The 27,015-nt window shown below is 40.5% G+C and overlaps 1 protein-coding gene and 1 long non-coding RNA gene across 3 annotated transcripts in view; one reads left to right on the top strand and one right to left on the bottom strand.

The window, feature by feature from the left end:
* Window positions 1-13,271, bottom strand: part of SALL3 (spalt like transcription factor 3) — a 22,936-nt gene extending 9,665 nt beyond the window's left edge. Inside the window, exon 1 of one of the 2 annotated variants that reach the window (XM_074944740.1) lies at window positions 13,134-13,271. In XM_074944740.1, coding sequence (XP_074800841.1) covers window positions 13,134-13,212 — 79 coding nt within the window. In that variant the 5' untranslated portion in view covers window positions 13,213-13,271. The remainder of the gene's footprint in view (window positions 1-13,133) is intronic. The other variant, XM_074944741.1, reaches the window with a different exon arrangement.
* A 6,529-nt stretch (window positions 13,272-19,800) lies between these two features.
* LOC141981481 (uncharacterized) overlaps window positions 19,801-27,015 on the top strand; it is a 28,093-nt gene continuing 20,878 nt past the window's right edge. Inside the window, exons 1-2 of the long non-coding RNA XR_012637794.1 lie at window positions 19,801-19,894; window positions 22,022-22,083. This is a non-coding gene — a long non-coding RNA (uncharacterized LOC141981481). The remainder of the gene's footprint in view (window positions 19,895-22,021; window positions 22,084-27,015) is intronic.

Genomic DNA, 27,015 nt, shown 5'->3' with positions numbered 1-27,015 from the left:
CAGAAAAACCACAGCAAAATTTTAAACATAAAAAGATTTTATGGGTTCTTCAACTAAATTATGCCCTGATATTAGAATGCAAGTAGTCTAAACAGCACAGCAAGGTAAGGAATGCAATATGTATCTGTAATGAGGTTGAGTATAGCTAGAAGCAAAGGCACAGCTGATTTGTATTGAAGACAGGCATAGGACCCAAATAAAGGGCCTGATCCTGTTTCTACTGAAGCCAATGGGAAAATTCCCATTAATTTCAATGAGAGCAGGATTGGACCAAACACCTAAAATATTTGTTTACTATATGCAAAGCTTCATTTTAAATACAGATGTAAATATGTTAATCGTGTGCTAAGAAAACCTTCAAAGGAATGCAGAACTTATATTATGAAACAAAAATATTTAAGGAAAACCATTTTTAGTAAAAGAAAATTAAAGAAAACTGAATGCTTGAGATGCTCTAGTTACTTTTGCAAACTGTTAATTATTTTCCTCTGTATTTGTTATGTTTTATTCTGAATGTTAAACATAGCGTATCACTTATGGCATAATTCTGGGCCAGGTCTTGCAGATCTTACTGAGGCAAAACTCCCTATAGATTTCAATAGGCAGTTTTACCGGCAAATGGGCTAGAAGCTTAGGTACTATGTACTTATTCCCATGCTCCTAAAATTATTTTTTAAATTGTATCTTTATGTATCAAGTTATAGTTTTAAAAAACTGTAAAATATAAATGTGTATACATTGATATTTTAAATATTGTTTATTAAAAATTCAGTTTAAATATGTCTATATATACACAAAATGTCATTTTATTCTGAGGAAATATGACAAGTTTTTTAAAAAATAAATACATTATATACACAAAGTTCCATTGTTTCTGCTAACCTAAAAGCAAAACATTTATTTGAGCACTAATGATTATTTTGCTTACTTATTTTTCTTTGGGAAAAAAATAATCTAAGTAAAACACAATTAAATATAACCCTATTATTCAGGGCTTTTGCCTCCAATGTTGAAGCTCATTAGTTATGTTCAGCAGTATAAGCCTTAGCTATCACTAACACCACCCAGCTAACATACATACAAAATGACATTTTATAAAGTAATAGAACATTTTATTATAAAAATATCAATATGAAACATGACAGCATGATTCACTGTGGAAAAGGGGTAGAAATGTTATTGCCAAGAGGCATTCTAAAATACTATACTAGTAAAATAAACATATTTTTAAAGTTATTCTTACAAAAGCCTACTTTCAATGTAATTTTAGAAAGGAAGCTCTTGACATTTTGGAAAGCGAAAACACACAGAGTACAAGAAAAAGCAGAGCGTTCCAGTGTTCTTGTTTTACATTCACATTCTAGTAGCACTTTTCTCTTGAGTCTCTTTGAACAAGACAATTCAAACAAATCTTTATTTACATTACAGATTTACATTTTTACAGTCTTGGAGCCTGATCCTGTTGTCCTTACTCAGCGCCCACTGAGTTCTTTGGGAGTGTTGCCTGATTAAGGACTGCAGATTGGGTCCTTTGTGAGCTTTTAATTTATGTAGTTTTTCCAGTGCTCATTTCCAAACACACTGGGACTTTGGGCAAAGGTCCCCCCAGTTTGTTTGTTTTTTGGCAGGGTGGGATACTTATTAACAGTGTCTAACCTGCTTGTTTCTCTTACTACCATTGTAACTAAATATTGCTTATTTTTTCCAATAGGGAGATCTTCCTCTGAACAAACCTTGCACAACAGATTCCAGTCATTTGTGATGGATACCAGTAATATAGCCATTCAAGTATGGCAGTTCTCTTATCTAGAATGAACTGCTCAAATATAAACCATGTAATTATTTCAGACAAGGTACAATAATCATTAAATCCAAATTCGAAAGTATTCTCATTATTTCAAAACATTTTTTTTCTAAATTAGAGACAGTCTTGTGATTTAGATATGTGATAACTAAGAAATACAGGTAGATGAGCTTTCAATAGATGCCTAAGCCACTCCACACATTATCATGAGAGACTATCAACATGGATCTCTATAATACATCAGTGCTATAACTAACCTGTTACACTAATGCACAGCTCAAGAAAAGCAATGTTTTACATTTCAAGTGCGCCCCTCAACTTAAAATATGAAATGTAATAAAACACTATAGTTAGACTATTAGAGCCCACTCTTGCTCCCACTGAAGTTGATGGCAAGCCTCCCACTGAGTTCCATGGGAGTAGGTTTGGGCCCTTAAAGACTGGGGAATGACTCTGCCTTTCGGATTCCCCTCCAGTAAAACAACAGGAATATAAATATCCAGAATACTTTTCAAACTATAGAGCCAGGTACATTCATCTCTTTTTAAAAAATAAATCATTTTCTAAAATAGTATTTTTTAAAAGCAATGTAGAAAGTAGCTTTTTAAAATAAACTCCAAAACACACAAAAATCCAACTAATGTCCCTGATCTAGAAGAGATCATTTTGATATTTTTTATGAAATACGTTTTTTTTAAAAAGAACAAAAATACTAATAACCTTCCCAAAGCTTCACTTTCTATACTGGCAAGCAAACAGATGTCATTAATTGTAGGAAACATTAATCTGACATACAGACATTATTTATTAATTGTACAGCGCCTTCTGTGAGTGCTGAGATTCTTTACAGAATTATAGACTATGCCCCCAATTCTGCAAGCCCTTACTTGAGTGAGTAAGCCTTACTTATGCAAGGAATTCCATTGAAGTAAATTGGGCTATTCATGCAAGGAACAGTTTTTAAGATCAGGCCTCAGACAGACACTTTGAAAAAGAACGACGTTAAGTGAAAGTGGTGAGTTCTACCTATTCTTAAAAAAAAAAGAAAAGAAAAAAGCAGTCACTGAAATGAAATGTATGCTGATATATTTTCCACTTAGCTTCCTACACCACTTTCAATTTTAATTATTAGTTTAAAAAACAAAACAAAAAAGTGCTATATCGTGCCACTGATTTATTTTTAAACATAACTCCCCATTGATTTCAATGGGGACTTCTGCTGAAAAGTAGATTGCTCCATGTTGCCCATATTTATCAGAAACAGTATATTTTGCTGTCTGATAAAATTCTAGCATCACACTTATATGAATAGCTGTATAGGTTAGAGGGAATTCATCTCACCATTTTATCATATTCCAGGCTCTTCAACCTTTTACATCTGTCATAGTTTTAAGCCAAGAAGTTGTTTTTCATATGAGTCTGGACTTGTACTGCTGGTGGAATACTTTAATCATTTATTTCACATTTGCTTTATGTTTTACAACTTGCCTTCACTCTTCCATGTACTAAAATAAAAGTGATTAAATTAATTAAATAATGCAGTATTTTATCATTTTTATTTCTGCTGAAAACAACGATTAGATAATGAAAGTGCTACTACAATGAAGTTTTACATGGACTTTTTTTTTAGTTAATAGAGTAACTGCTTAATCTTGTAGACATCCTGTAGTTGTTACTGAAACAATAGGAGTTGAATATGAATTTTGCCTGAGTTTGGACTTCAGGGTTTGAGCCATTAACTTCTCAATTATTTGATTTTTCTCATTAGCAATTAAACAACTAACAGGTATTGAAGCTGCTAATAGTCAAGGGATGAGGGTTACCGTATGAAAAACAGTGAAAATTTTTAGCCAACACATCCACAAAGATACTTAGGGCCAGATCTTCAGGTAGTGTAAATATCACTGTAGCTGCATTGACTTCAATAGATGGATGCCAATTTGCACCAGCTGAGGGTTGAGCCCTTTATTTGAATTTTTCATGTTAATGTATTTGAAGATGTTTTGTGGAAGTCATTTTTGTTATTGTAATAGCTTGCATTACTTAGTGTGCTCTATTGGCACTATTTGGGAGGTACAAGGTGTTGATGTGGAGAGAATTCTACTTTACTAGTGTCACTAACTGTACTCATCAAATGCTGTTCATGCTTCAAGCAATGCATCTCTATATGGAATACAATGTTAATCTTCTTTCTTGTAGTCTGAGAGGAACAGAGGGTGGGAAAATGGCTTAAATGGTACAGTGACTCTTCCAGTTAACATGAGGAAACATGTAAAGTTAGGAAAAAACTGGCACAGCTATAAAACCTATGTATAGATACATAGGGTTTGTAGACCCTATTTCAAGAGTCTTATATTTTACAGCAGGACATTCTCTTATATGCTACCGGAAAGCTAAAGTTTTTTCAATACCTGTGAGAGAAAAGATAACAAGTGGATGTTTCAGAGATACTAAATACCATTCACTGCTATGAAATGGGCTTAAATTAAATATTTCAGTCTCATAAGAATAATTCCTTAATGTATGCTGACTGTTAGCTAAAGGCCATTTTTCTTAGGACGAACAGTTTTACAATATGAAAGGAGCCAAAACTGTTTCACTCTGTTTCAGCTTGGTTTCTGTTTTGTTTTTATGATTATTATTTTAAACAATCAATTCTAGTTTTGCATATAAATGATTGTAAAGCACCTTTTCGATTATATTGGATAACGATCCTTACAATCTAAAGTAATGTTCTCTGGCAATGCAATGTTTTACTATACATTTTTGTTCAAGTGGCATCATAAAAGCCTTAAATTATGTGCTTCATAATTGTACATACTTTCACAAGAGAATTAGATAAAACAATGAAATAATAGAAAACACTCATTTTTTAGGATTAGTATACTTTCAAAAGTTAACGTGTTACTTAAAGTTTTATAACCAAAGAAATAGATCGTGAAAGGTCCAAGAAATTTGTCAAACAAAACATTTTCTAAAACTTTTCAGATCACACGTAATATTAAAAATAATGGCAATGAAAAACCTGGAAAATCTCTTATTTGTGAATCAGGTACAGAGTTTAATAACAGAAAATCTTTAATCGTTTTAAAAAGAATATGTATTTCTAATGAATGAAGTTTAAACTACCAACCTTTCTTTCTGAAGCACGATATGAACTATAAAGAAGTTTCAGTAAAAGACGAATTACCTCCCCCATACCAGAACGTTACACCAGGTAAAGATAAAAATGTCCTCTAATCATGAAACTAGATGTAGAAATCTCTTGCGTGCAAATCTAATAGCTATTTCAAACAGCAGGTCTTAGCAGTTTTGTTTATATCTGTAGCAAAAGATCTTATAAATATGCTTCCCAATTACTAAAGATTGGTGAAATAGAGAATTGAACAAATACTTATAATTCATTTTGTCAGAGTAGACAAACATTTTTTCAAGCACAATTTTTATTTGTTAAACATATATAAAAAACAATTTTATTTTCTTCCAAAAATATTAACTTTCCCATGAGCCAGTAACCTTACAATTGATTGATCCTTGAGAGCAATATTACTACTTTTGCTTTATCTCCTAAAATGTACAAAGCATTTAAAAAGTTTGCTTAAATTGTTAGAAGAGATTTATTTTCTTGCAAATTAATTCTTTTTAACTCTTTATGATAGCTCTGAATCCCATAAAGAAAGATGAATTATCACATACTGAGCCCAAGCTGTGAAACAGGAGGAGACAAATAGAGACCCCTACTGTGTTTAACAATGGAGAAGAAATTCCAGGCTCAATAGAAAATTTTTCTGTCCTTTTTCACAGACCACAAAAGCTGTTAATATGGATTTGAACAGTGGAGGGCACTCTTGCTATGCAAAAACTTGTACTGACCTGGCACACGTAGCTTGATCTATTCAGTGGCCTAAATCTCAGAATTTGTTAAGTAACAGCCACCTGTGGCACAGTCACTAACTGTCTTCTGTTTAAAACATTTGCAGTTTCTAATTTGTGCAATGAAGCACTAGTTATCTAAAACACTGGTGCCATTATGTATGCATGCAGATGTGGAAGGAATGCAACATTCACAATTGGTTCTGAATATCTGTGCAAGATATTGTACCAAATAATAAGATATTTGTTATGTTTCAAGACCATATATAATAAGCTATTCAGTTGGCTGATATCACATTTTATATATATAGAAAATACATTTGTATAATTAAATATACATGAACATGCTCACTTTTTTTTTAAACAGAATATTTTTTTTATTAGGAATCCTTACAGTTTCAAGGCTGATAACTCTAACTTAGCCAGTAATGAAACAGAAAGTACAAAATCAAATAAGGCTAAAGAATTAAATAAAACACCAGGCTTTTACATAATTTCCTTGTTTCAGAAAGTTGATGATTAACTACGTCTTAAACTACACAAATGTAATTTTAGACTGCCTAACTCTGCAAAATAAAACAGACCAATGACTGAACAAACACTGGAAGAATGGCCAGTTTGTGTTTACAGGACCACAAATATGAGAAGCCAATTACGAGCCCAATCCTGCAAAGGCTTATGCACAAGAGGAATGAACACACAAACATTTAAGTCAATGAGACTACTTCTGTGAGTAAAAGTTACTCACGTGCACAAGCGTCTGTAGGACCGAAGTATAAGTAATTCACTGCTAATTATGTAGCTCAGTCATTTTGCTCATTTGCCATTCCCTGTACTGCAGTGTTGTGCTGGATAACTAAAGCTGCACAAAAAACTAAACAAACCTATTACTGCTAGTCATACGCAGTTTATGAAACATATTACTACATAGATATAAAATCATACAATGGAATTACCAAACAGAGCTATTTGGAGAGCTCTCTTGAAATAGTGAATAATAAGGCTGTTTTGATTAATTGAAACAAAAGTGCTGTGGCACATGCAGGGTTAATTAAGTAGTTCAAGATGCAAGGCCGCACAAAAGGAAACCTTTTTCCTTCTTTAAGAACTGTAAACACTTGTCCTGAACTAGATGGGCATTTGATAAGTTGTACAGCATGTAGCAAACTCACAGGGATCTCTAGTTAACACTCAAATTCAGTGTTAACACTTAACAGAACAGTGGTAAGCCGTACTGCCAAGGTCAACTGCACAGATGTACTAATTGTATTATGAGCTTGACATCTAGTGGCCACCCCTGGCAGGGCAAAGCAGGCAAAGGTTAAATCAGCAAGCCTTGTTAAAGCACTTCTAACTACCCACCCTCAGGGAGAGTCCTTTGGAAGCTTGTTGGCACTCCGTGCAATCCCACCTTTTCACTGAGACCAAAGAGACTTTCTATAGTACACTGGACACTAATACACAGAAAATACAGAAGGGGTGGTCTTGAACACAAAAATTAACCTGTTTAAGTGTGGATTGAAAAAGACAGGCATACATTGTAAAATATTTAGACGTTCTATTGACATTGTCAGAAGTATTATTTATTGGTGTATTTTCCAACCCCAAGAGTTTTGATTTTTTTGCGGGGAAGGAGAAGGCACAAAATTAACAAAGTCAACACTGAGAAAATTAGAAAAAAATCTGGTTTGAATGTTGTGTGTGTGTACTAATATTGTGCATAGTAAATTAGAACAAAACAAAAACCTAGAGTCCAGTCTTGTTTTGCTCAGCTATTTAAAATAATTCTTTTAAAATTTCACGAGTTTATGTTTTCTATAATTCATTTATGGCATGATTTTTCTAGCTTTTCCAATTTCCAATATTCCTCCCCCCCTTCAAAAAAGGAAGCCATCTGTAACAGAACGCCACTTAAACATAACCCTAAAAGTACATTATGGTTTAAACCTTGCTCAATTTAATCATGGAAAACTCCTATAAAATTTAGTGGGAGGTTTTGCGAGGGTAAAGCAAGCAGGATTTTGGCCCTCTTCATTGAAATGTACCGTTCAACAAAAATGTAGAATTATAACTAGATTTAACACTACTTCCTCTGAAAAGTTTATAGAACATTACTGTCAGCTTATAGACAAAATATTCTGGTTGAAGTGTTTCATGCATGCTTTATTTCGTATAAAATATGTCAGAACTGAACTATTTTAATATCATACCAGACCTGTTTTATTATCAGCAAAACTAACTGACTCACCTCCTGAGTCAATGGACAGTCTACAGATTATGCTTGTCCCGGCTTGGCAATCAGTCAACAAATCATATGGGGAGGGGGAGGACAAAAACAAAAAACAAATAAACCCAACCAAAAAAAGAAGAAAAACAACCCCCTAAAAATCAGGACTTAAATTGTTTTTCAGAAGTAGAATTTATGGACATTTGTTTGAGTTTTTTCTTTTTTAAATAAATTCTTATTTAAAAAGAAACTTGAATACTAGCTTCTCAAATGAATTTTTTTTTCAAATATTTTAGAAAGTACAAGTTATCAACATTTACAATTAAAGGTATTAGTATCCTGCTGATATTTATTATACAGAAGTCAGTGTAGTACCTTTGAAGATTTCTCAAAGAAAAGAAAATATCCATATGACCACCTCAAGCTCAATGGTAAAACTTCTCTGAGATTAGCAGCACAAAATGAAATCTGACCCACTTTTGCCTTCTTTTACCATTATCTTGCATACAACAATCAACTTGTTAAATAATTCCTGATGTTAATCCATACACTTTCCTTTGTTCTCTTTGAAGAGAATCAAAATTATCTACAAATATATAAGCTGCAAAGTTTGTAGATGAAGTATGTACAAGAATTCCAAAAGAACTTAAGCAAACAATCTCAATTATCCTCTCTCATTAAAGTGGCAATTAATCAGCAATACTTCTATTTTACCTTAAGATATTATTTTTCAAACTAAATAAGCAATCTCTGGTGTTGCTGCTTCAAAAAGAGTGTTTGCAAAATCTGGTTATTTTTTGGGGTTATTTTTTAGTTGTTTGTTTTTTTATATTTTTAATGCAGATATATTCCTATGCTTGTAGGGTGTGTGTTTAATTTATATACACACATATATCAAATAATTTTTTTTAAGAAAATTGATTACACAGAATTGGTGTAATTATATATATATATATATATATATATATATATATATATATATATATATATGATTTCAAAAGAACACTGTATTATTTCAGCTAGTAGATGTTAAAATATACAGAATGTAATTCTTGTTCACCAGCATTCAAAAGATACAGCCATTAGAATGTATTATGCATTTTGCAAATGTAAAAAAAGAAAAGAAAAGAAAACACTTCAATGTAATTATATGCAGCATTTTAAATAGATATTAGGTTGCAAAAATCATATTCAAAGATTGCCATTACTTGCTTCCTTTAAGGTATTCCTTTCCTCTCAAAACAAACAATAACACATCTCAGCCATTAGCTTAGAATGAAAACAGTCCAAAGCATCAATTGCCATAGTTACTCTTGCTAGAACTTTAGAACAGCAACACTGGAATCACTTGTTTAACATTATAAAAACTTTGTTTAATTATTCCTACTTTAAAAATGCTAAGCTCATGCTCTTCACTAGTAACATGAATTAATCTGAGTCAAAATGCATGTAATATTTCTCTTTTCTTTAGTAGAATATAATTTTGAATTGCCTATAATCTGTTGATTTAGGAAAACAGAACTGCTAGAAATTTAAAACACTAATATCTGAAATCATTTTTTCTTAAAAAAGAAGAGCATATTGCGTTTTATATCAACAACAGTTTTTCCAGGTCTTCTGTCGCTCTTTGTAAATGATTTCCATCATTTTGTTTTAATATGGCATCCTTAAAATGTTGCGTGAATAAATATCTTTTTGTTCATTATTCTATAATATATCTGGCAAAGCAATCTATAATTACTAGTTGTTTGCCAACATTTCTTTTCCCATTTACAAAAGGCATATTTTACCTTTCCACATTAAAAAATCATTTAAAATGATTTTCTGAATGTAAATTTGTAGCTCATGACATTGTCAATTATCTTCAGATTTCAAACACTTTCTCACCAGACTTCCCATACTGAGACTGTTCTGTTGTTGAACTCAGCTGCATTATGTTGTCATCCAAACTGACTTCAAAAATTATTTACTACAATTCTAAAGCTTCCATTGTAACATCGCCACCTAAGTTGACTGGCCTCTATATAACTTTAAATACAGCCTGCTGTTTATCTTCCATTCTGTTTTCCAAACTGGCAGGTTTCCTTTTGCTACTGTTCATTTGTAATTAACATTCACTTAAAATGCTTCACTTAATGAAAATATATTTTGATAATGATATTAAATATATGCTTACATTAAATAAATAAGCTTCCTCAAATTAATATTGGGTTATCAATAATTTCTATCACAGAGTGTAAATACTCTAAAAATATGTAAAAGGATACAAGTAATATAAAAGCATTATTACTTTCTTTGCTTTAAACCCCCCCCCCCACACACACACACATCCACACCCACAAAACTGCAAAATGACTCCTCCTCTGTTCTGTCCTGGACTGACTATTTTTGGCCTGTTGCAAAATATGTTCAGGAACTGTGGCAATATCTTGATTACAACTGTGAATGGAAATGAAAAGCACTGACTTGAAAGACATGTTTTAATTCTAAGATCTTCTTTGTTCACCTAAATATATTTGACCTTTTAAATTGTTTTAAAAGTAGCAATATTTGTATTTTGTATGATAAAGTGCAAATAATTTACACTATACAAATGTGCACTACATATCCGTCATCTTGTTTACACTACTAAGTTCACCTTGTTCACATTTCTGAAATGAAAGTGAAAAACCAATAACAGGGCTCCAGCTCTTTTATTGTTAACTACACGGGGTTTCATTCCATTAATTTAAATATGTTTTAATAAAAGGGGACACAACACATTTTGATAACAGCCTTCTAAGGCTGAGAAGTATTTACATTGTTGCATTTTAGGGCTGCTGTGAAAGCCGATTTTGAGCTATTCAGGGACCACAATAATAACGCTTTAAAATTCCTCACTGGGATGCAATGTAGTCCTTTTGATGGAAAGACTGTCTTTCTCATTCGGCAGAAATAAATCCATTCATTTGATCATGTAGTCATTGAGGGCAATACAAAACAAACCAAGTGTGAGAAATTCTATGTGATGAAGTAAACAAAACAAAACCAAAAAAATATATTTCCATGACAAAAAGATTCTTTGTCCTTAATCTACCCACCATATGCAAGCGTTTCTTTTTAGCATATCTCCTGTTCTAATCTCGGGTGACATGGCTACATAGATAAGACTCCCGAAACAAAGCAAAACAAAAATAGTTTAAGAATTTTCTTCAATATATTAACTCACCAGAAGTGACATAATGAGGCAATGCAGTGTTTTCCCCCCGGTACTGAAATGGATGCTGAACATGTAAAAGTTTGTAAATGAGAAATTCTTAAACCAAGAACCCTGCCAATAGACACTGTTTGATTAATCTTGTTTCCACAATGACAAATAATTTCACTTTAATTCTGCACTGTCACTGCTATGCTTAAACTAAAGTAAAATAAAAACACACAATGTTTTCTTCTTCAGGTGTGATAGAAAGCAGCATTTCCCTGCCTGTCTCTTACTATCAGTATCCAAAAGGCGTTTCCAGAAGTGGTTAGCGGCCCCTTCTCTTTCCTTCCCTGAACAGTCGAAGCAACCTCCTCCCACCCCCAAAAAATACCAAGGGAAGGAGAAAGAGGTGGTGGCAGTCCTGGGTTTGAAGATTTGCCAATCTGACAGATGTTTTAACCTGATGAAGTGGATTCACACTTCAAGCTTCAAAGTTGTGAAGTTCTGATACCATAGTCAAAATCCTCCTTAGGCTCCAACTTTCATCCCTTCCCTCCCTCCCCCACATGCAACTTGTAAGTAATTCCAGTTTTGAGGCACAAATAAAGCAGTGTGGCTTTTTGCATGTTGTTTTGGTAAAATAAAGGAATGAGGGAGTCTAGAAATAGTGTCTCACTGACTGGTTATGCAAGAAACTAAAAAGATAAATTATATGGAAGAAGGAAAAGAAAACTTTCCAGTGGAAGCCCTGAACCTACCCAAGGAAAAGTGAAGGCTGTAGGATGCCTTTGCAAATTTTACTTCTAATCAACACAGTTAATTCTATTTTTAAAAAGCCTGAAACCCCATTTTACAAATGTTATTGCAGGGGCTGGGGAAAGGGATCACTGCACCCCGGGACACTTGTTTACTGGCAGTTTGGGCACTCTAGCTATATTAAACCAGGCATATGTGCCTCTGTGTGTGTGTCTATGGAGGGGGGGGGGGACTCATGGCGGATGGGTGGGAAAAATAAACCTTCCCCACTCCATGTGGCTGCTGTGAAAGACGATGGTGGCAGTGATCGTTTGTAGTCATTAGGACTAGTATTAATCAGAGACGAACCCAGAAGAACTGAACTGAGATGGGGAGAAAAGCCAGCAGGGAGGAAAGGTACAAGACCGCCCAGGCTCCTCCAGACAAACTCTGCTCCCCCAGCCAGCCAACTTCCCCTTTATGTCAACGTCCCCTACACCCTTAGGGGCTGTACCCTCCCCCCCTGCTCCCCAAAGCCCCCTTCGGCCTGCGGGGGAGGAGTCAGAGGTGCAGGAAGGCAAAGCCTTCCCACCTACAAAGTGGGGGGCGGGCACTTTGGCAATGGGGGGCCCCTCAGCAGCCCCGCCGCCTTGAGGAGGGCTCGGGGGGATGGGGGGGACGGGGACCGAGCGCGCTGGCCCGGTTTGCTGGGAGTGTGGCTGGAGCCGGGCTGCTCCGAGCCCCCCTGGCGCTGCTGCGCATCCCAGCCCGGCGGAGCTGCCCTGTGCGGCTCCTTCTGCAGCCCCCGCAGCAGCGCCCCGGCAGCTGAGCGGCTCCCAACTTCCCTGCTCCGGGGGGGAGGAGATGGGGCGGCGGGGGGGGGGGAGGGAAGGGGGCATTTCTTCGGCTGAAACTACGCCAGGGCGTGCGAGAGCGAGCAACTAAACCCAGCTGGGAAGGGGGAGGAGAGCTCGCCTCCCGGGTGCCAACCCCTCTGCCTCGCGCAGCTCCCACAGCCCGGGGCAACCCAGAGGACTCAGCCCCCTCCCGCGCCAAGTCCAGCGCTGATGAAAACGCCGCCAGGGCCAGCAGGGCGTTGATGGGAGGGATGGTTTCCTGGATGGAGGGGGGGGGGGAGAAACTTGGCGGAACTGTTAACTTTTCTTTTCCGCTGTGTCTCCCCCGAGCGGCCCTAATCCCCACTCTGTGCAGCACGGGGAACGAGCCGTGGCCCGTGATGAAAATAAATAAATACCGGCCCCCCCCACCATCACAGACGCACAGAGCCAGAGACACACGGAGCAGCCCCTTACCGTGCTCAGAAACTACCTCCGCCTGCAGCTCCTCGTCCGACTTGAGATGCTGGGGCTTCGCTTGCTTTCGCCGAGACATGCTGCTAACTGCGGCTTCTGGATGCTGCTTTTTGCAGAGGCATCAGCGGGAGGAGGGGGGTTAGCCGGGGGGAGGGGGCTGGAAATAATTGATCGCAAAGAAAAAGTCGAGTTGGTAGCTGGGGGGGGGGGGGACGAAACAAACAAACTGAGCGAGCGGGGGGATTAGCCGGGCGGGGTGTGCGCGGTGCTGTGGGGCGTGCGCTGCGAGCTGGGGCGGCTGCGCGGATCGCGCATGGGGCTCGGTAATTACGGTTGTGAATAATGCATGGCGATTAATGGTGCTGGGGGCGAGCGCGGATTGGCCCGGCTCCAGCGGACTCAGGCTGCATATGTAAATGAGGGACGGGGCTCAGCAATTAGCCGCTTCACTCCGCCAAATGATGCGTCTCCCCGGCACCAGCAGCGCCTCCTGCAAGAGGCACCGACCCCAGCAGCAGCAGCGGCCGCGGCGGCTGCAGGGGCAGCCGCAGCAAAACACACACACACACGCACACACAGCGCGCAGCGGGGCTCCGGTGCGCACACACTTTACACAACATATGTGCGAGCTTCACTTGTTGGGGAAGGTCATGATCTTCGTGTTCTTCTTCCCCGCCCCCCCCTCCGCTACTTTTGCTTGGCTTTCTTCTACTCTGTGGGCTTTTTTTTTGCACCACTCGGCGTCTTCTTCTGTCCTGGCTCCTCTTTCCCCAGAAGTTGCTCTGGATGGCATCTGATTTCTGTACGGGCGCGCGTGTGGGCTCAATTTCTGCTTGGTCGGGAGGCGAGAAACTTTTGTGGGTGTGCTCCGCTTTCTTTCCCCTCTTCTCTCCTTGGAGCGTCACATTCTTGTCTTTTGCTCTTCCTCCCTCCTGCTTCTCTTTTTTCTCCTTCCTCCACCCCGCTGATTTTTGCTCTCTCCTCTTGGGAGGGAGGCGGGGGGGGGGGGGGGGGGACACACAAAACCACAAACCCTTGAGCAGTTTTGTCTTTCACCTCTCCTTCCTTCCTTCTTTGTCTTGCAGCTTCTTTCTCCAAGCAGAGCCTCCCCGTTGCTGGTGGTGCTGCTCACTTCCTGTTGTCCACGGGTAGGAAGTTTTTGCCCCCCTCTTCTCGCGCAGGTTGCGGTGACTCTTTGGTGACACCCTGCCCGGCGTTCGCCCCCCGCCTTCGTTCAGTTCTGTGCCCCGTCGGCTACTGGCAATAGTCTCTCGCGCGCGTGGGTGCTGAGCAAGCCTTTGATCTCCGGCAAAGGAGCTCGAGCCAGCCCGGGGTCCTCCGCTTCTGTCTCTCTCAGGGTTAGGGTTCGCTTGCTGTGCCGCCTGCGGGGGGGTGGGGGGGGGTGCGTTGGGTCTCCCCCGCCTTTCGCGCACTCCCGCGACAGCTCTGGTCTGCCGGGCTCTCCCCCCACTCAACGCCTCCTCTCCGCGTAACAGGAGGAATGTGCAAACCGAGGTTGCTGCTGGTGCTTTCGGGCAGATAAACTTTCAAGTTTGGGAGCGGCGCGGGTCGCACGGCGGCTCCTCCTACTGCTCCAGCTCTGCACCTCCTCCTGCTCCCCCCCCCGCCCCCCCAGCTCAGCAGCCCGATCTGCTCCCAGCCGCTTCCAAATGCTTCTCTTTCCCAACAGCGGCTTGTCTCACAACCCCCCCCCCCCTTTTTAAAGGAGGGCGGGCGGAGAAGGGCTGGGTTCTCCCCACCCTGCCCCTCTGTTGCCTTGCGAGTTGGTCAGCAGCGAGCCCCTCACTCCCTTCCCCTGGGGCTGTCCGCTGGCTGGCGTGTTTTGGGGCGAGGGGATGGTCCACGAGGCGGGTGCCCGTGGGCGTCCCCTCTGCCTTGGCTCGCCTCAGGCGCTGGGGAACTGCACAACTACTAGACTTATGCCACAAGTTGCTTTTTTTTTTTTGGTGGGGGGATCTCTGCTGGGGAGAGGGTCACGCGCGCAGGCACCTCCCATAACACCATAACAGCGAGCCACCGCTAGGATGTACCACATAGTTACCGATGGCCCCAGCATCCTCTGCATCAGCATCGCACAGTGATCCGGGGACACTCCCTCCAGCCCCCGACATTTATTTGTTTGGGGGCTTTTCGCTCTTCTCCCTCCTTCCCCCCCTTTTTCTTTCCTTTCTTAAATATCGCTTACAGATCGGCTCTGCCCCCCGTCCCTCTTTTGTTTCGCTCTAGTGGCTCTCCCAGACCCCTTGATTGGGACCACGAGAGCAACAGCTCACCTGGCACGAAACAGAAGGGAGCTGTGAGCAGGGGGTTGGGGACAGAGAAGACAGAGACTAAGACCAGTGAAATGGATTTCCTCCTAATCTCCCCCCCAACCCCCAGTTGTAGTCCTTAAAATACACTAACCTTGGCTTCTTTGGAAGACTTCTGTGTAAACTTCCCCTGCTGCTAGTTTCTTTTATCTTTTGCATTGTGATATTATCGCTCTGCTTTTGGTTTCTTCGCCACTTTGACGTAGGCAAACAAAATAAGTTAAAGACGCCAGGTTAGGCCAGTCTGGACAGTTTATGGCCACACATGCTTTTAGAGATTTTTGTATTTTGGGTGTTCGTATTTTTTTAAAAAAAACACAACCTAGAAAGGGCAAATTTATTTTAAATGTCTGTTTTCTACGCTCCATTCATGTGATTTTAAAGGTCGACTCCTTTCTAGCGCCTTCTGCATTTACAAATAAAAATACTTCTTGCAGTCTCTAAATTCTAACTAACTTTTCTGCGACAGATCCACTTTGGCGGAAAGTTTCTTACCCGGAGTGTTTCTAAACTAAAATGTCTGGAAACGACATTGAGGACTGAAATCTGATGTAATTTTCCAATATGAAAGGGGAGGGGGCTTAAGCACTTATTAAACATAATGTATTTCCACCCGCAGGAAGGGGACTATTGCACACACCACACATAAATACGGTGTTAGACACACTCACACATATACACACACGTGTATATACAATGCAGGTGAAAGCGATCGCTTGCGAGCGTTAAAGTAGCCTTCAGAAAGTGCAGCGGTGAAGGACATGTTCTATTTACATCTTCTCTTTCAGATGGCACAGAGGTATACTTCTACAGACTTGCTCTAGGTGAAAAAAGCTCAGCTACCGGCTGGTTCTGAAACATTCGCCTGGAATCAGAGATGCTGCACTTTAACCTACCACAGGCATTTCCTCGCGCCCCCCCGCCCCCCCCCCCCGCAGCCCCATTGCAGTAGTAACAGAAATGTGTCAATTTTCATCCCGTCATCTTCGGAAGGGATTTTGTTGTTGCTTGATCAACATTTTCTTCTTAAACTTTAGCATTTGCTATTTCTCAAGGTCTTTTAGTTTCCTGGGTAGCACGATGATGACTGGTATGGGATTTGCATTGCTAACAATTCTTTGAGAATGTTATGAGAACGTACTTAGTCTTCTGCTTAAAAAGCGTAACACGCTTTTGCCAGACGTGAGAGAAACTTTAAGTGGAAAATTAAATAATCCAGTCTTTAATATTTAATGAGCAATGGAGCTCACAAAGGCAAGAAAGGCATAATTACCAGGTTTGTATCTCTTGACATTTACATATTCTAGGGTTACAGGTGACACATTTTATAGGGTGTTTGGGTTTTTTTAGGAGTGGAGTGGAGTGGCTCAGCAGAGAGAAGAGACTCTGATGAAATGATCACTGTAAACCCACACCTGCATAATGCCCCTCCGATCAGAAAGCAGAGAGCTTTGATCGCTACTTTTTGTAAATGAGCAAATGATATAGGCGAAACTTTTGTAACTGATTTAGGTCAACCACGTCAACCCAAACATGTAAAGGGTTCGGAATGCGAGTCTAAAGTTATCATAAAGTGGCTTCTAATCCCTCGGCCCCCTCCCCCACACTTCCCTTATTAGATGGAAACTTTTTCACGATTCTCCTATTTAATCTTTCAGGCTGAACTGTGAAAACATATTTATTGAAGTTGGGCTGCAAAAATATGGTCACCTCGGGGGGGGGGGGGAACTGATTAACAGAATCTCCCTTTCTCTTATGCACGAGTGTGTGAACAGATAAATACAGTAGACTCGAGCACAGAAATATGTAAATGTGGGTACAAATTACATGTATATACAATTATATATGTGCGAATACACACGGTACACACTCATATTCTTAACCACATGACTGGCGGGTCTAATAAAATATTTTAATACTGATGAAAAAAACAAAAGTTGCTTTTCTCCTCTATAATTAAATCTAATTTGTTAATTGTCTTTCTCTTTGCAATGCTGTTTTCATCATAAGAAGCAACACGTTATTATTTTGTCCGCTTAATAATATTATTTACCAATTAGTATTGTATTTTTTACATTAATGGGACGCATAATTAGGTGTTTGCTTTAATTTGTACCATTTATTCAGGAAAAAACGAAGCTTATCCGCAAAATTGATTTCACAAGGAGAGTATACATAGTTCCGTCTGCATGTATATAAATATTTAGGATTTGTGGTCATAAACCTATCACATATAGATAAGATGGATCTGACAGTTTGTGCAATCAGTCTATTGCTGGTTATTTTTAAAATTTGCTTCAGCAACTTTATTCAGAAGGGACTTCAATAATTTGGACTTTATATTATTTTTTATTCTTTCTTTCAGTCTGAAGTCTCTTCTCCCCTCTTTCACCCCAACTTTTGTTTTAGGACATTGGGGTTAAATCTAGCACTCTTTTGTGTGTTTAAGGCTGCAGCAACTGACCGCTAATTCGTTCTCACTTGAGCAAAGATATTACCATACTAATATTATTATTGGTAAGAAGAGGTAATTGATAACACCACCTGCCACTCTGTAGCAATCACGATGATAAATGTTTCCATCAGAGCGAAGTCTGTGCTTGGTCTACCACAGCCTAACCCAAACAGCATGTCAAATGTCAATTATAAAGATGTTTCTTTTCTATTACAATTTTTTTGTAGAAAGCAATGAGCTCCGCCGCCAGATTTATAGAACCAGCCTACTGCACAATCGTTCCTAAACGTTTTGCCTTAAACATTTAAGTTAGTTTTCCTTTTATTTAATATCATGCCACTCTCAGCTCTAAATAAACATAGATTCATATACACTCCGCCTCATGCTCACCCTGAGCAAACCCCAACGACTCTAAGTTTTTGTTCTTTAACCTAATATTAGGTTATTAATTTGAGATATTAATTTAACAAACCATTTTAAAGTAGCACGGACACATATAAAGTACATTCATATCTATACATTATCACAGCAACATAAATTCCGTGTGTAGGCATATACACTATGCAAACACTCACGTTTATACCGTGTGTACATGTATATATAATATACGTTCGATCTGTATGCATTTACCTATAGGCATATATACCGTAATATACACACCATCTACATATGCAAATGTGCACATAAACCTAATTTATATTTACTCATCTGTGTACAAAGCTATATGTCATTTAAAATGACTAGTCAGATGAAGACCATATATAAATAGTATAACTTATACATTAGTAACTATAAATAGTACTGTCAGGTATAAAACTTTTATCCCCTTGGCTATAGCTATGCGCAGAAGATTATTATTAGCTTGTATTAATAGATGCAGGCCTCAAAAGACGAAATCAGCTATTGATAATTGCAAGAAGTATACAGCAGCTACTGTATCGATCGGCTTGTCCCTTATTCCCCTGGTATGGGAGAGATAAGAAGACACACTCTTTAGTGCAATATAATTTCTTTTGACCTATCTGCTTGCTACAGACTTATGATGAATAGCCAGAGTGGTTAAAGTCCTTTATCACGAAAGTTACCCCTTGATATAATATTGATTCTTTATAACTAGCTCCAAACACAAAAATCAAACTGTCCACTTGACCATCATCATCATCAATATCATCACAAAGGCTCTGGAATAAAGATCAGCACAAGACTGAAAATGCTTTCTATAATCTGTCCACCTAATCTTTATTTGCTGATGATGAAAAGAAAAGGGGGGGAGGGTGAAGAGGTGGATGTCATCTGAACAAATAAAAAAAAATATTTGGTTAAGAAAAGAACCGTTCAACCTCTTAACAAGAAAACCAAATGATGATCAAGGAAGTTACAGATCACGCCTCAAGCCTTGTTCTATTGCAGGAGGGAAATTAAGAACTCAGAAGGCCCGATGTTATATTATACTCTCTGCTGAGTGAACTGGTCTGCGTTAGATGCAGGGAGTTATGTAAGAAACAATCACGGCAGAAATTATACCAAAGTGTATTGCTTGTTTAGAATCAATGCTAACAAGTCGCCTTCCCCACTTTCTTTCCTTTCGCCGTTTCTCAGAGAAACATCATTTCTTCACAGATCACCTGGTGATCCGTTTACAAAAAATTAAGGAAGCAACATGAGTGTCGGAAATGAGCCCTTTAAATGACACATATGAAGCGTTATGTTCAATGCACAGAATCTACAGGGTCTGTAGAGGTACAAAGATGTCAAAGAGAGAGCATAATCCACGTGTATTTCCCTTACATTAACGGTATTTCCCGGCTCCTCTGTTCAGACTACCAGCATGCTTTTGCTCAGGGTTGCATTAGCACAATCACCAGTAATTACAAGAGTGTGTACACTGGGAGAATGAAGATTGGGAAGGTGGGAGGTAGGACGTGATTCCCCTTTGGAGCAATCAGGACTGGGAAAGGTTTCATTCCATGCAAACGGTATGTTGATCATATTTAATGGGCTAGTTAGACTCGCATTAAAGCTGAAGTGCCATTTCAAGGCAAGTTTGCGCTTTTCAGGCTAGAAGGGTGTGTGTGTGTGTGTGTGTGTGTGTGTGTGTGTGTGTGTGTGAGAGAGAGAGAGAGAGAGAGAGAGAGACAATGATCAAAACAACTAAGTTTTATTTATTTCGGCCAGCCGCCCCATTTCTTAATGGAGAATTACCTGCTGATTAGAGAGAGAGACGGCGGATACCACGGGCAAGCTCTTTAAAATCTGTGATATTTTTTCACGAAAGGGACGACCATGTTTCAGAGGCAAAGAAAAGTGGCAATGCCCTGGCTCAAACCGTCTGCGAGATCAAAAATGCAGAATGTAACTTTAAAAAAAGCGCAAATCTGAGCCAACTGCAGGCTGCAATTTTATATCTGCTCTTATTTTCGACATGAAAATATGAAATCATTCAATTATTATGACACGCAGAGAGAGAGAGAGAGAGAGAGAGAGAAGTCACATCAGATTTGCCTGGCCACACATTCATTCATTCTTTTAACGGAGAAGGGGAAAGGAAAAAAAAACAGATCGCAGTGGTCTATGGAGTGGGACGAATTAAAACCCTCCTTCTGGCGCCTGAAACACCCGCACTTGCTCTTTGAAATAGTCACTCGTTGAATCCGTACCAGATACGTGTGAAACAGCAAAGCAAAAAGCACTTGTCCGGTGGTTACCAAGTATTTCCCTGCCTCCTCCTTGCGTACGTTTCCCCTCCTGTCTCTCCCCTTGTGTGTGCCCCTCTCGGAGGTCGTTGCGGCGATGCCTTCCCTAATAGGTATCGCACCCGTCTGTTTTCTCCTCTGTACTTGCCGCCCTTAGAGGGGGCTCTCCCTGGTAGGGAACCCCATCGCATGCTTTCCCTTTGCACCCACAGTGTGTTATTCCCCCACCCCGCATGTTTCTCCCTGGTGCTATATGTTTCCCTGCTGCCTGCCCTTGCACCGCCACCCCCGGTCCTCTGCGCTGCTTGTTTCCCTGCTGCCCCCCTTTGTATGTTGCCCCCTCGCCGCTAACTTCGCCCAACTTTGGCAAATGCCGCCTCGCCCTCTGTCTCCATCCCAGGAGCGAACTTCTCCCGGCGGGCTGTTTCTCTGGCTCAGCCCGGAGACACGCCGCGGGATGCCTGGGCGGAACGGGGCGCTTTGGAGACAAGGCAGCCGAGGCAAAAAGGCTAGCAGGGTTTTCTCCCTCCCCCTCCGAGGCGGGCTGGGCTGGGCAGGGACTCTGACCCCAGGATGGAAGGGGAACGGCTGCCTTCTCCCCTCCACCCTTCCGGGGAGCGCTGGGAACTGCCCCCGGCTTTGGGCTCCGCGCCAGAGCCGCCGGGGCAGCGGCGCTAAAAGCAGGGAAGCTCCCACCCGAGGCTGCAGCTCATTAAGGGTCACAGAGATGGCAGCGATTAGACCTGCTGCAGCTTAGACAATGGGAGCCTAGAGCAGACGTCTGACTGTCCAGACAGCAGCCCCCACCCCGCAACAGCCCAGCGCCGCCCCTCTGAAGTAGGAGAGGTCAGCGCCCCAACATCCAGGAGGGGAACAACAACAGCGACAACAATGGTTGTTATTAAGCTCACATCCCTCAAATGAGTGGGGGCTTAGTCCGCACGAGGAACATCTCATAATTATTTATTTTCAAAGTCGTCCCCCCCACCCAGCACCTACTTCCCACTAAATCGTCACCCACCCACCCCTCCTTAAATAACGTACTGAGCTGACAAAAGAATCTTGTAAATATCGATGTCCTTTGAGGCCCCCGGTACTGGCCCTCCTCCAGGACACACACCGCTCTCCGGCCCCCTGAGCGGATCCCTCCGAATCATTGTTCATTGACGTTTTCAGTAGATATTGTTGGAGGATTAAACCAGTCAATCAAAAAAAAAAAGTTACTTGCACCTGGTCTTGGTGGTGACATATCACTTTACATTCATTATAAAAGATGTATTGCAAGTAGGCACAGGGGATAGCTATCCCCAGCATTGTAATGCCTGTTGGTCTTGAGATGTAGGCAAAAGTGAGGCTTCTAAGAAGATGCAGCCCCTAATTTATATTGTGCTTGCCTTTCCCTTAATACAGATGCAGAGCATGTAGAAGAGGTAGAACTGTGCAAGTCCCTCAGACCTGCTTGTGTGAGAGAGGTACTGCAATGTACTTTGGCACTTGAGCTGCTGGTGTGTAGACAAAGCTGATCAAGTGCTGCTGTTTTTATTCAACAATGCATATCTTTACTATGACCTAATGCTATGTATGCTATTGAACTTAACAAAGTGCATTCATGCTTCCCTTGGCAGGTCTAGGTGTAAGAGTTGATGACGAACAAAAGGAATATAGATTGGAATCAATTTGCCTTATCTGGTAACAAAAAATAACATTGTGCCAGCAGTGTGAACATCCTATCATCAAATGACACAATATAATTTGATTAGTTGAATAAATAATCAGGTATGTCCAGAGATATAGGTCACCTACTTGCAAATTAGATTACTCTGCTTAGTTACAGGCAGCACCTGATTAAGAAATAGCTTCTCCCACTTCCTATTCTGGCTTTTTGTTAGATAGATGTTGTAATTTCTGGAATTTAAGTGTTTGTAAAAATGCTTTTTACATATTTTACAAATCCTGATTCATACCCCCCAACCCTCACTATCCCTGCACTATTATTAGATCTGGTTAAACTGTGCATGGCTTTTCTGTATGTCTGAGTATTTGAAAGGTTTAAATGATACCCAGTGTTGTGGCCTGGCCTGAATACAGTTGATTAAATCTTACTTTTGAAAAACTGAAGATCATGAATTTCCCCGGGTGATTCCGGCTAGCTGGGTTTGACTTTACACCAATATACATACACCTGCATAGGAATGCATCTCACTTACAGATGTGAAAAAGGATAATAAGGTTCTAGGTACTGAGCAATAGGAACATTTAATTCCTGATTAGTTTTGTGAAGTCCAAACAGAGAGACCATCTAATCAGAAGATAAGGATGTTGCTCTTTAAATGTTAACCATTGTGTCATGTTTTGCAGGAATGGGAGAAAGCTTCCAAGTAGAGTCTGAAGCCACTTGAACTTTGTGGGTTAAACTGAATTGAACTTTTTTGCAAGACACCTGTCCCTGAAAAGCAACTCCTTTATATTTTTAGCGGTGTCACTTTTTATGCTGCTCAGCCAATTAGCAGAGCTCATGCAAATTTTCATAACAGGGTATACTGAGTTCCCCAGGAAATACTTTACTAGGGGGTGACCTGAATAAATTCATAGATGTAGCCTGCATTAGTACTGACATCAGGAAGAAATGCAGTGAACCCCATAGGGAAGCTGAAAGTTTGGCCTATCATCTGTAGTATGTAGTAGTTAAAGAAGGCCTACTAATGAAAAAGAAAGAAGCCTGAAGGGATAGAGAGGGGAGTTGGAGCTACTTGAGCAGAAATAGAAAGGGGTGGACATCAAAAAGAAGATGGAACAGAGACCATAGGAAGATGAGGCTATACAGAAGGCAAAGCTGGGTTTCCTCAGGGAATAAGCAAATTCAAGAAGTGTGCATGTGCATGTGAGAATAGTGGAGGAAGGGAATGGTGTTCTGCAAAAGGTTAAAGAGGGTGGAGGCCCTTAAAATGAGAAAGTTAAAAGAGGTTTGGGAGTCAGAGCTTTTATTTCTTGTCACAGGATATTTTTATAAAGCATCCAAAGTTTGGTGAGCCCTTTTCAGAAATGTTTTTCTGCTGTCTGCAAATGTTTCAGGCCATACAGGCAGCAAAAATAAATATGAAAGCCAAAAAAAAAAAAAATCCTTGAAAAAGGTCTTTTGCTTTGAAAGACCTTTGCTGGTTGACAGTGAGTCAAATAATATTTTTTTTTATTTTGAACGGCACACAATGTAGCTATACAATAGTGCACCTTTCCACGTATGTGTATTCCATTCCTTCACTAATGTCACCTGACAACACTTTCATTCAAGGTAAAACAAAATGGCAGCAACAGTATTGACTTTCTGTTTTTTTGTCAGTTAAAGGGATAAAATGGTGGACTTTTTCAGACAAAATTGATAAAGTATCACCTTTGGATTGTGAGAATTTACTTAAACAGTGCAATAATGCTCTCTCATCCTGTGATTTTGGCCATTATAGCAAAATCTCTGCCATTATTATGATCAAAATCAATTGATCAGTCAATCATCCTGTCTGCCTCTGTCTGCTTACACAGAGAATGTAGTTGCAGAACAAACCTATTCTCACTCTCCTTTGTGAGGATAAAGGTATGGTTTGACTTCCCAGTTTGGAATGTGTCCTCTGCTGGTACTATCTGTAGCTACCTATATATTCAGTGTGTGTACCTATTGTATGTACATAGCTATACACATATTACAAATATTTATATACAATCTCCTTGTAACTTGATAGAGAGAAAGAATGCATGTGACATCTCTCTCACACACACTCACAGAGAGAGAGAGAGAGAGAGAGAGAGAGAGCTAGATTTCAAATGAACATTCAAACATGCATAATTTCTTCATGCAAAATAAATCAGGCTAAGAATTAGAGAGACTGGTTGCAGCCTCTGCCCATAAAAGTATCTGTGCTATATTTTTCTCCCAGAGGTGCAATAGGGCATCTGTGGTTGAATATAAGGGGGGTGGTTCTTCCCTAGGGTGGGAGATTTTAACCCAACAGATGCTTTTTTCCCCCCTAAAGAAATCAAGTGCAGCTGTACCAAATTTCATGTGCACAATTTCTGAATGCAAAATCCAGCCCACAAAGACACTGGGCCAAATTCTGGAATCAGAACTCTTAGATCTGAGTCTGTTCCACTATGTGGATCTGTGATAAATTTCCAGCCACTTACATGAATAACAGGAACATTCACAGTTACGTTAGATAGGATTAACAAAAATGATAAGGGATGTAAACACACATGCTTCAGGTCAGAGACCAATCACTAATCACTTGGCGCTAGGAAGAAATTTCACATGTGGGCAAGTTATTCTGTAAATGTCCTTAGTGGAGTTTCTTGCATTTCTCTGTATCAGAAGGGTAGCCACGTTAGTCTGGATCTGTAAAAGCAGCAAAGAGTCCTGTGGCACCTTATAGACTAAAAGACGTATTGGAGCGTAAGCTTTCGTGGGTGAATATATGCATCTGACGAAGAGGGTATTTACCCACGAAAGCTTATGCTCCAATATGTCTGTTAGTCTATAAGGTGCCACAGGACTCTTTGCCGCTTTTACAGATCCAGACTAGCACGGCTACCCTTCTGATATTTTAATATAGTAACTCATCTGAGTATAACTCAATGCAAATTATTGTTTTTAGAAATATTCATTTTGTTTAGTTGTTCAGGACACTACTTGAGGGTGGGAACAAAACTTTGCTGTGAAAGGGAGGATAGCTTTTGTGGTTAAGGCACTACCCTGAGAATGCGGGGGGAGGGGGAAGTCTATAGCTTCCTTTCTGTCTGTGCTACAGACTCCATCTGGGGCAAGTCACTTAACTCTTCTATGTCCCATGCTCCACATTTGTAAAATGGAAATGAATTCATTAATGTTTACTGTGGGATGCTAAGATACTACAGCTGTGAGGACCATAGGAAAGCCAATAAATAAATAAAATGAACGGAAATTACTTATATAATTTCTGAGCATGAACTGCAGCATTTTGTGAACTCAGGCATTCCTGTCAGTGACGTGAAAGCTAGGCCATGCTGTCTTGTTCACAGAGCCAGACCATAGCCTGTGTGTGGTATATCACAGCCAAAGATCCAGCTTGTGGTGGGTATTTACTTTTGTCAAGAGGCATGTTCCGTGTCACAAAGTGCTGCAAGCCTCATTGCAAGATATTGTAATGCATGTGACATGTGCAGGGTTGTGGAGTTATGTGTGTGTTTTTGAGATCCACATAATTGTAACAGGATAGGAGAGACGGTAGCAAATAGATGTCCTTTGTTCCCTATTTTATGTTAGCTGAGCTCTTTGGTCCCTGCTGTTTCAGAGGCACATTTCGTATTTGCCACATCATGCTAATATCAATCATTAGTCTTGACTGTGTGCGATTGATGCTCTATAAATACCTACTGGATATAGCTATGTAATGGACAGTAAATAAATGGAGCAGGTTCTAAGTCCTGTGGAAAAAATCCTGGAAAGAGGCAGTGGGAGAGGAACATTGTGTGAGGTTCCTTTGCTGAGTTTTCTCCCGATCATTCTGCCAGGGGCTTTTGGGTTTGCACGTACAGGGGGCTCAGACTCCAGAACTTGTGAATCATGGAGATGCACTGAGTCCCTGTTCCTCCACAATAGCTCCAAAGCCTCCTGCTACTTCCTTAGGCTCCTTGGTGGTGGAGCGTCAACGGAATTGTACTGCCTGGTTTTCCCATTGGCTGCTGCCTCCTAAAACTCTGTCAAAGGGGGTTTCCACAGCAGAAGAGGGCTCTGCAGAAAAGTTAAATGACTGCATTAACTACCTAGTCTGTGGATTCCCCAGAGGGTTAATTGATGAAGTGCACAGTCTACTCATCCCTAACCTCCCCTACTCTGTTTTACCTCTCCCTCTACCTTGTGCTCTTTGGGCAATGGGGCTGTTTCTGGATTCACTGTTGGGACCACTGCTATGAAACCTGTCTCAGGCTTAGCTGTCTAATATAAACTAGTCATAAACAAGGTGGCAGTAATTGGCAGAGTAATGTAACTTGCACTGGTTTTTCACTGAGTAGATGTGAAAAACAAGAGTATCTTACACCCTAACAGGGGCAAAGGGGACAGGATGTTGCACGAGAAGCAAGTGACAGGATAATCCAAAGCGGGGGTTTTCAAACTACATTGCACTGCGACTATTTTCTGACAACAAAAATTACTTCACAACTCTAGGACCAAAGACTGAGCCTGCCCAAGCCCCGTGTGTGTGTGTGTGTGGGGAAAGCCCGAGCCCTACTGCTCTGGGCAGGGGGGGCCAAAGCTAAAGCTCAAGGGCTTCAGCCCCAGGCAGGGGGCTTGCAACCTGAGCCCTGCAGCCCAGGGCTGAAGCCCTCAGGCTTTGGCTTCGGCCCTGGGCAGTGGGGACTCAGGCTTCAGCCCCAGGCCA

Source organism: Natator depressus, chromosome 2 (assembly GCF_965152275.1).
Source record: "Natator depressus isolate rNatDep1 chromosome 2, rNatDep2.hap1, whole genome shotgun sequence".
NCBI classification, from domain to species: Eukaryota; Metazoa; Chordata; order Testudines; family Cheloniidae; genus Natator; species Natator depressus.
This window is presented reverse-complemented; position numbering and strand designations above follow the sequence as displayed.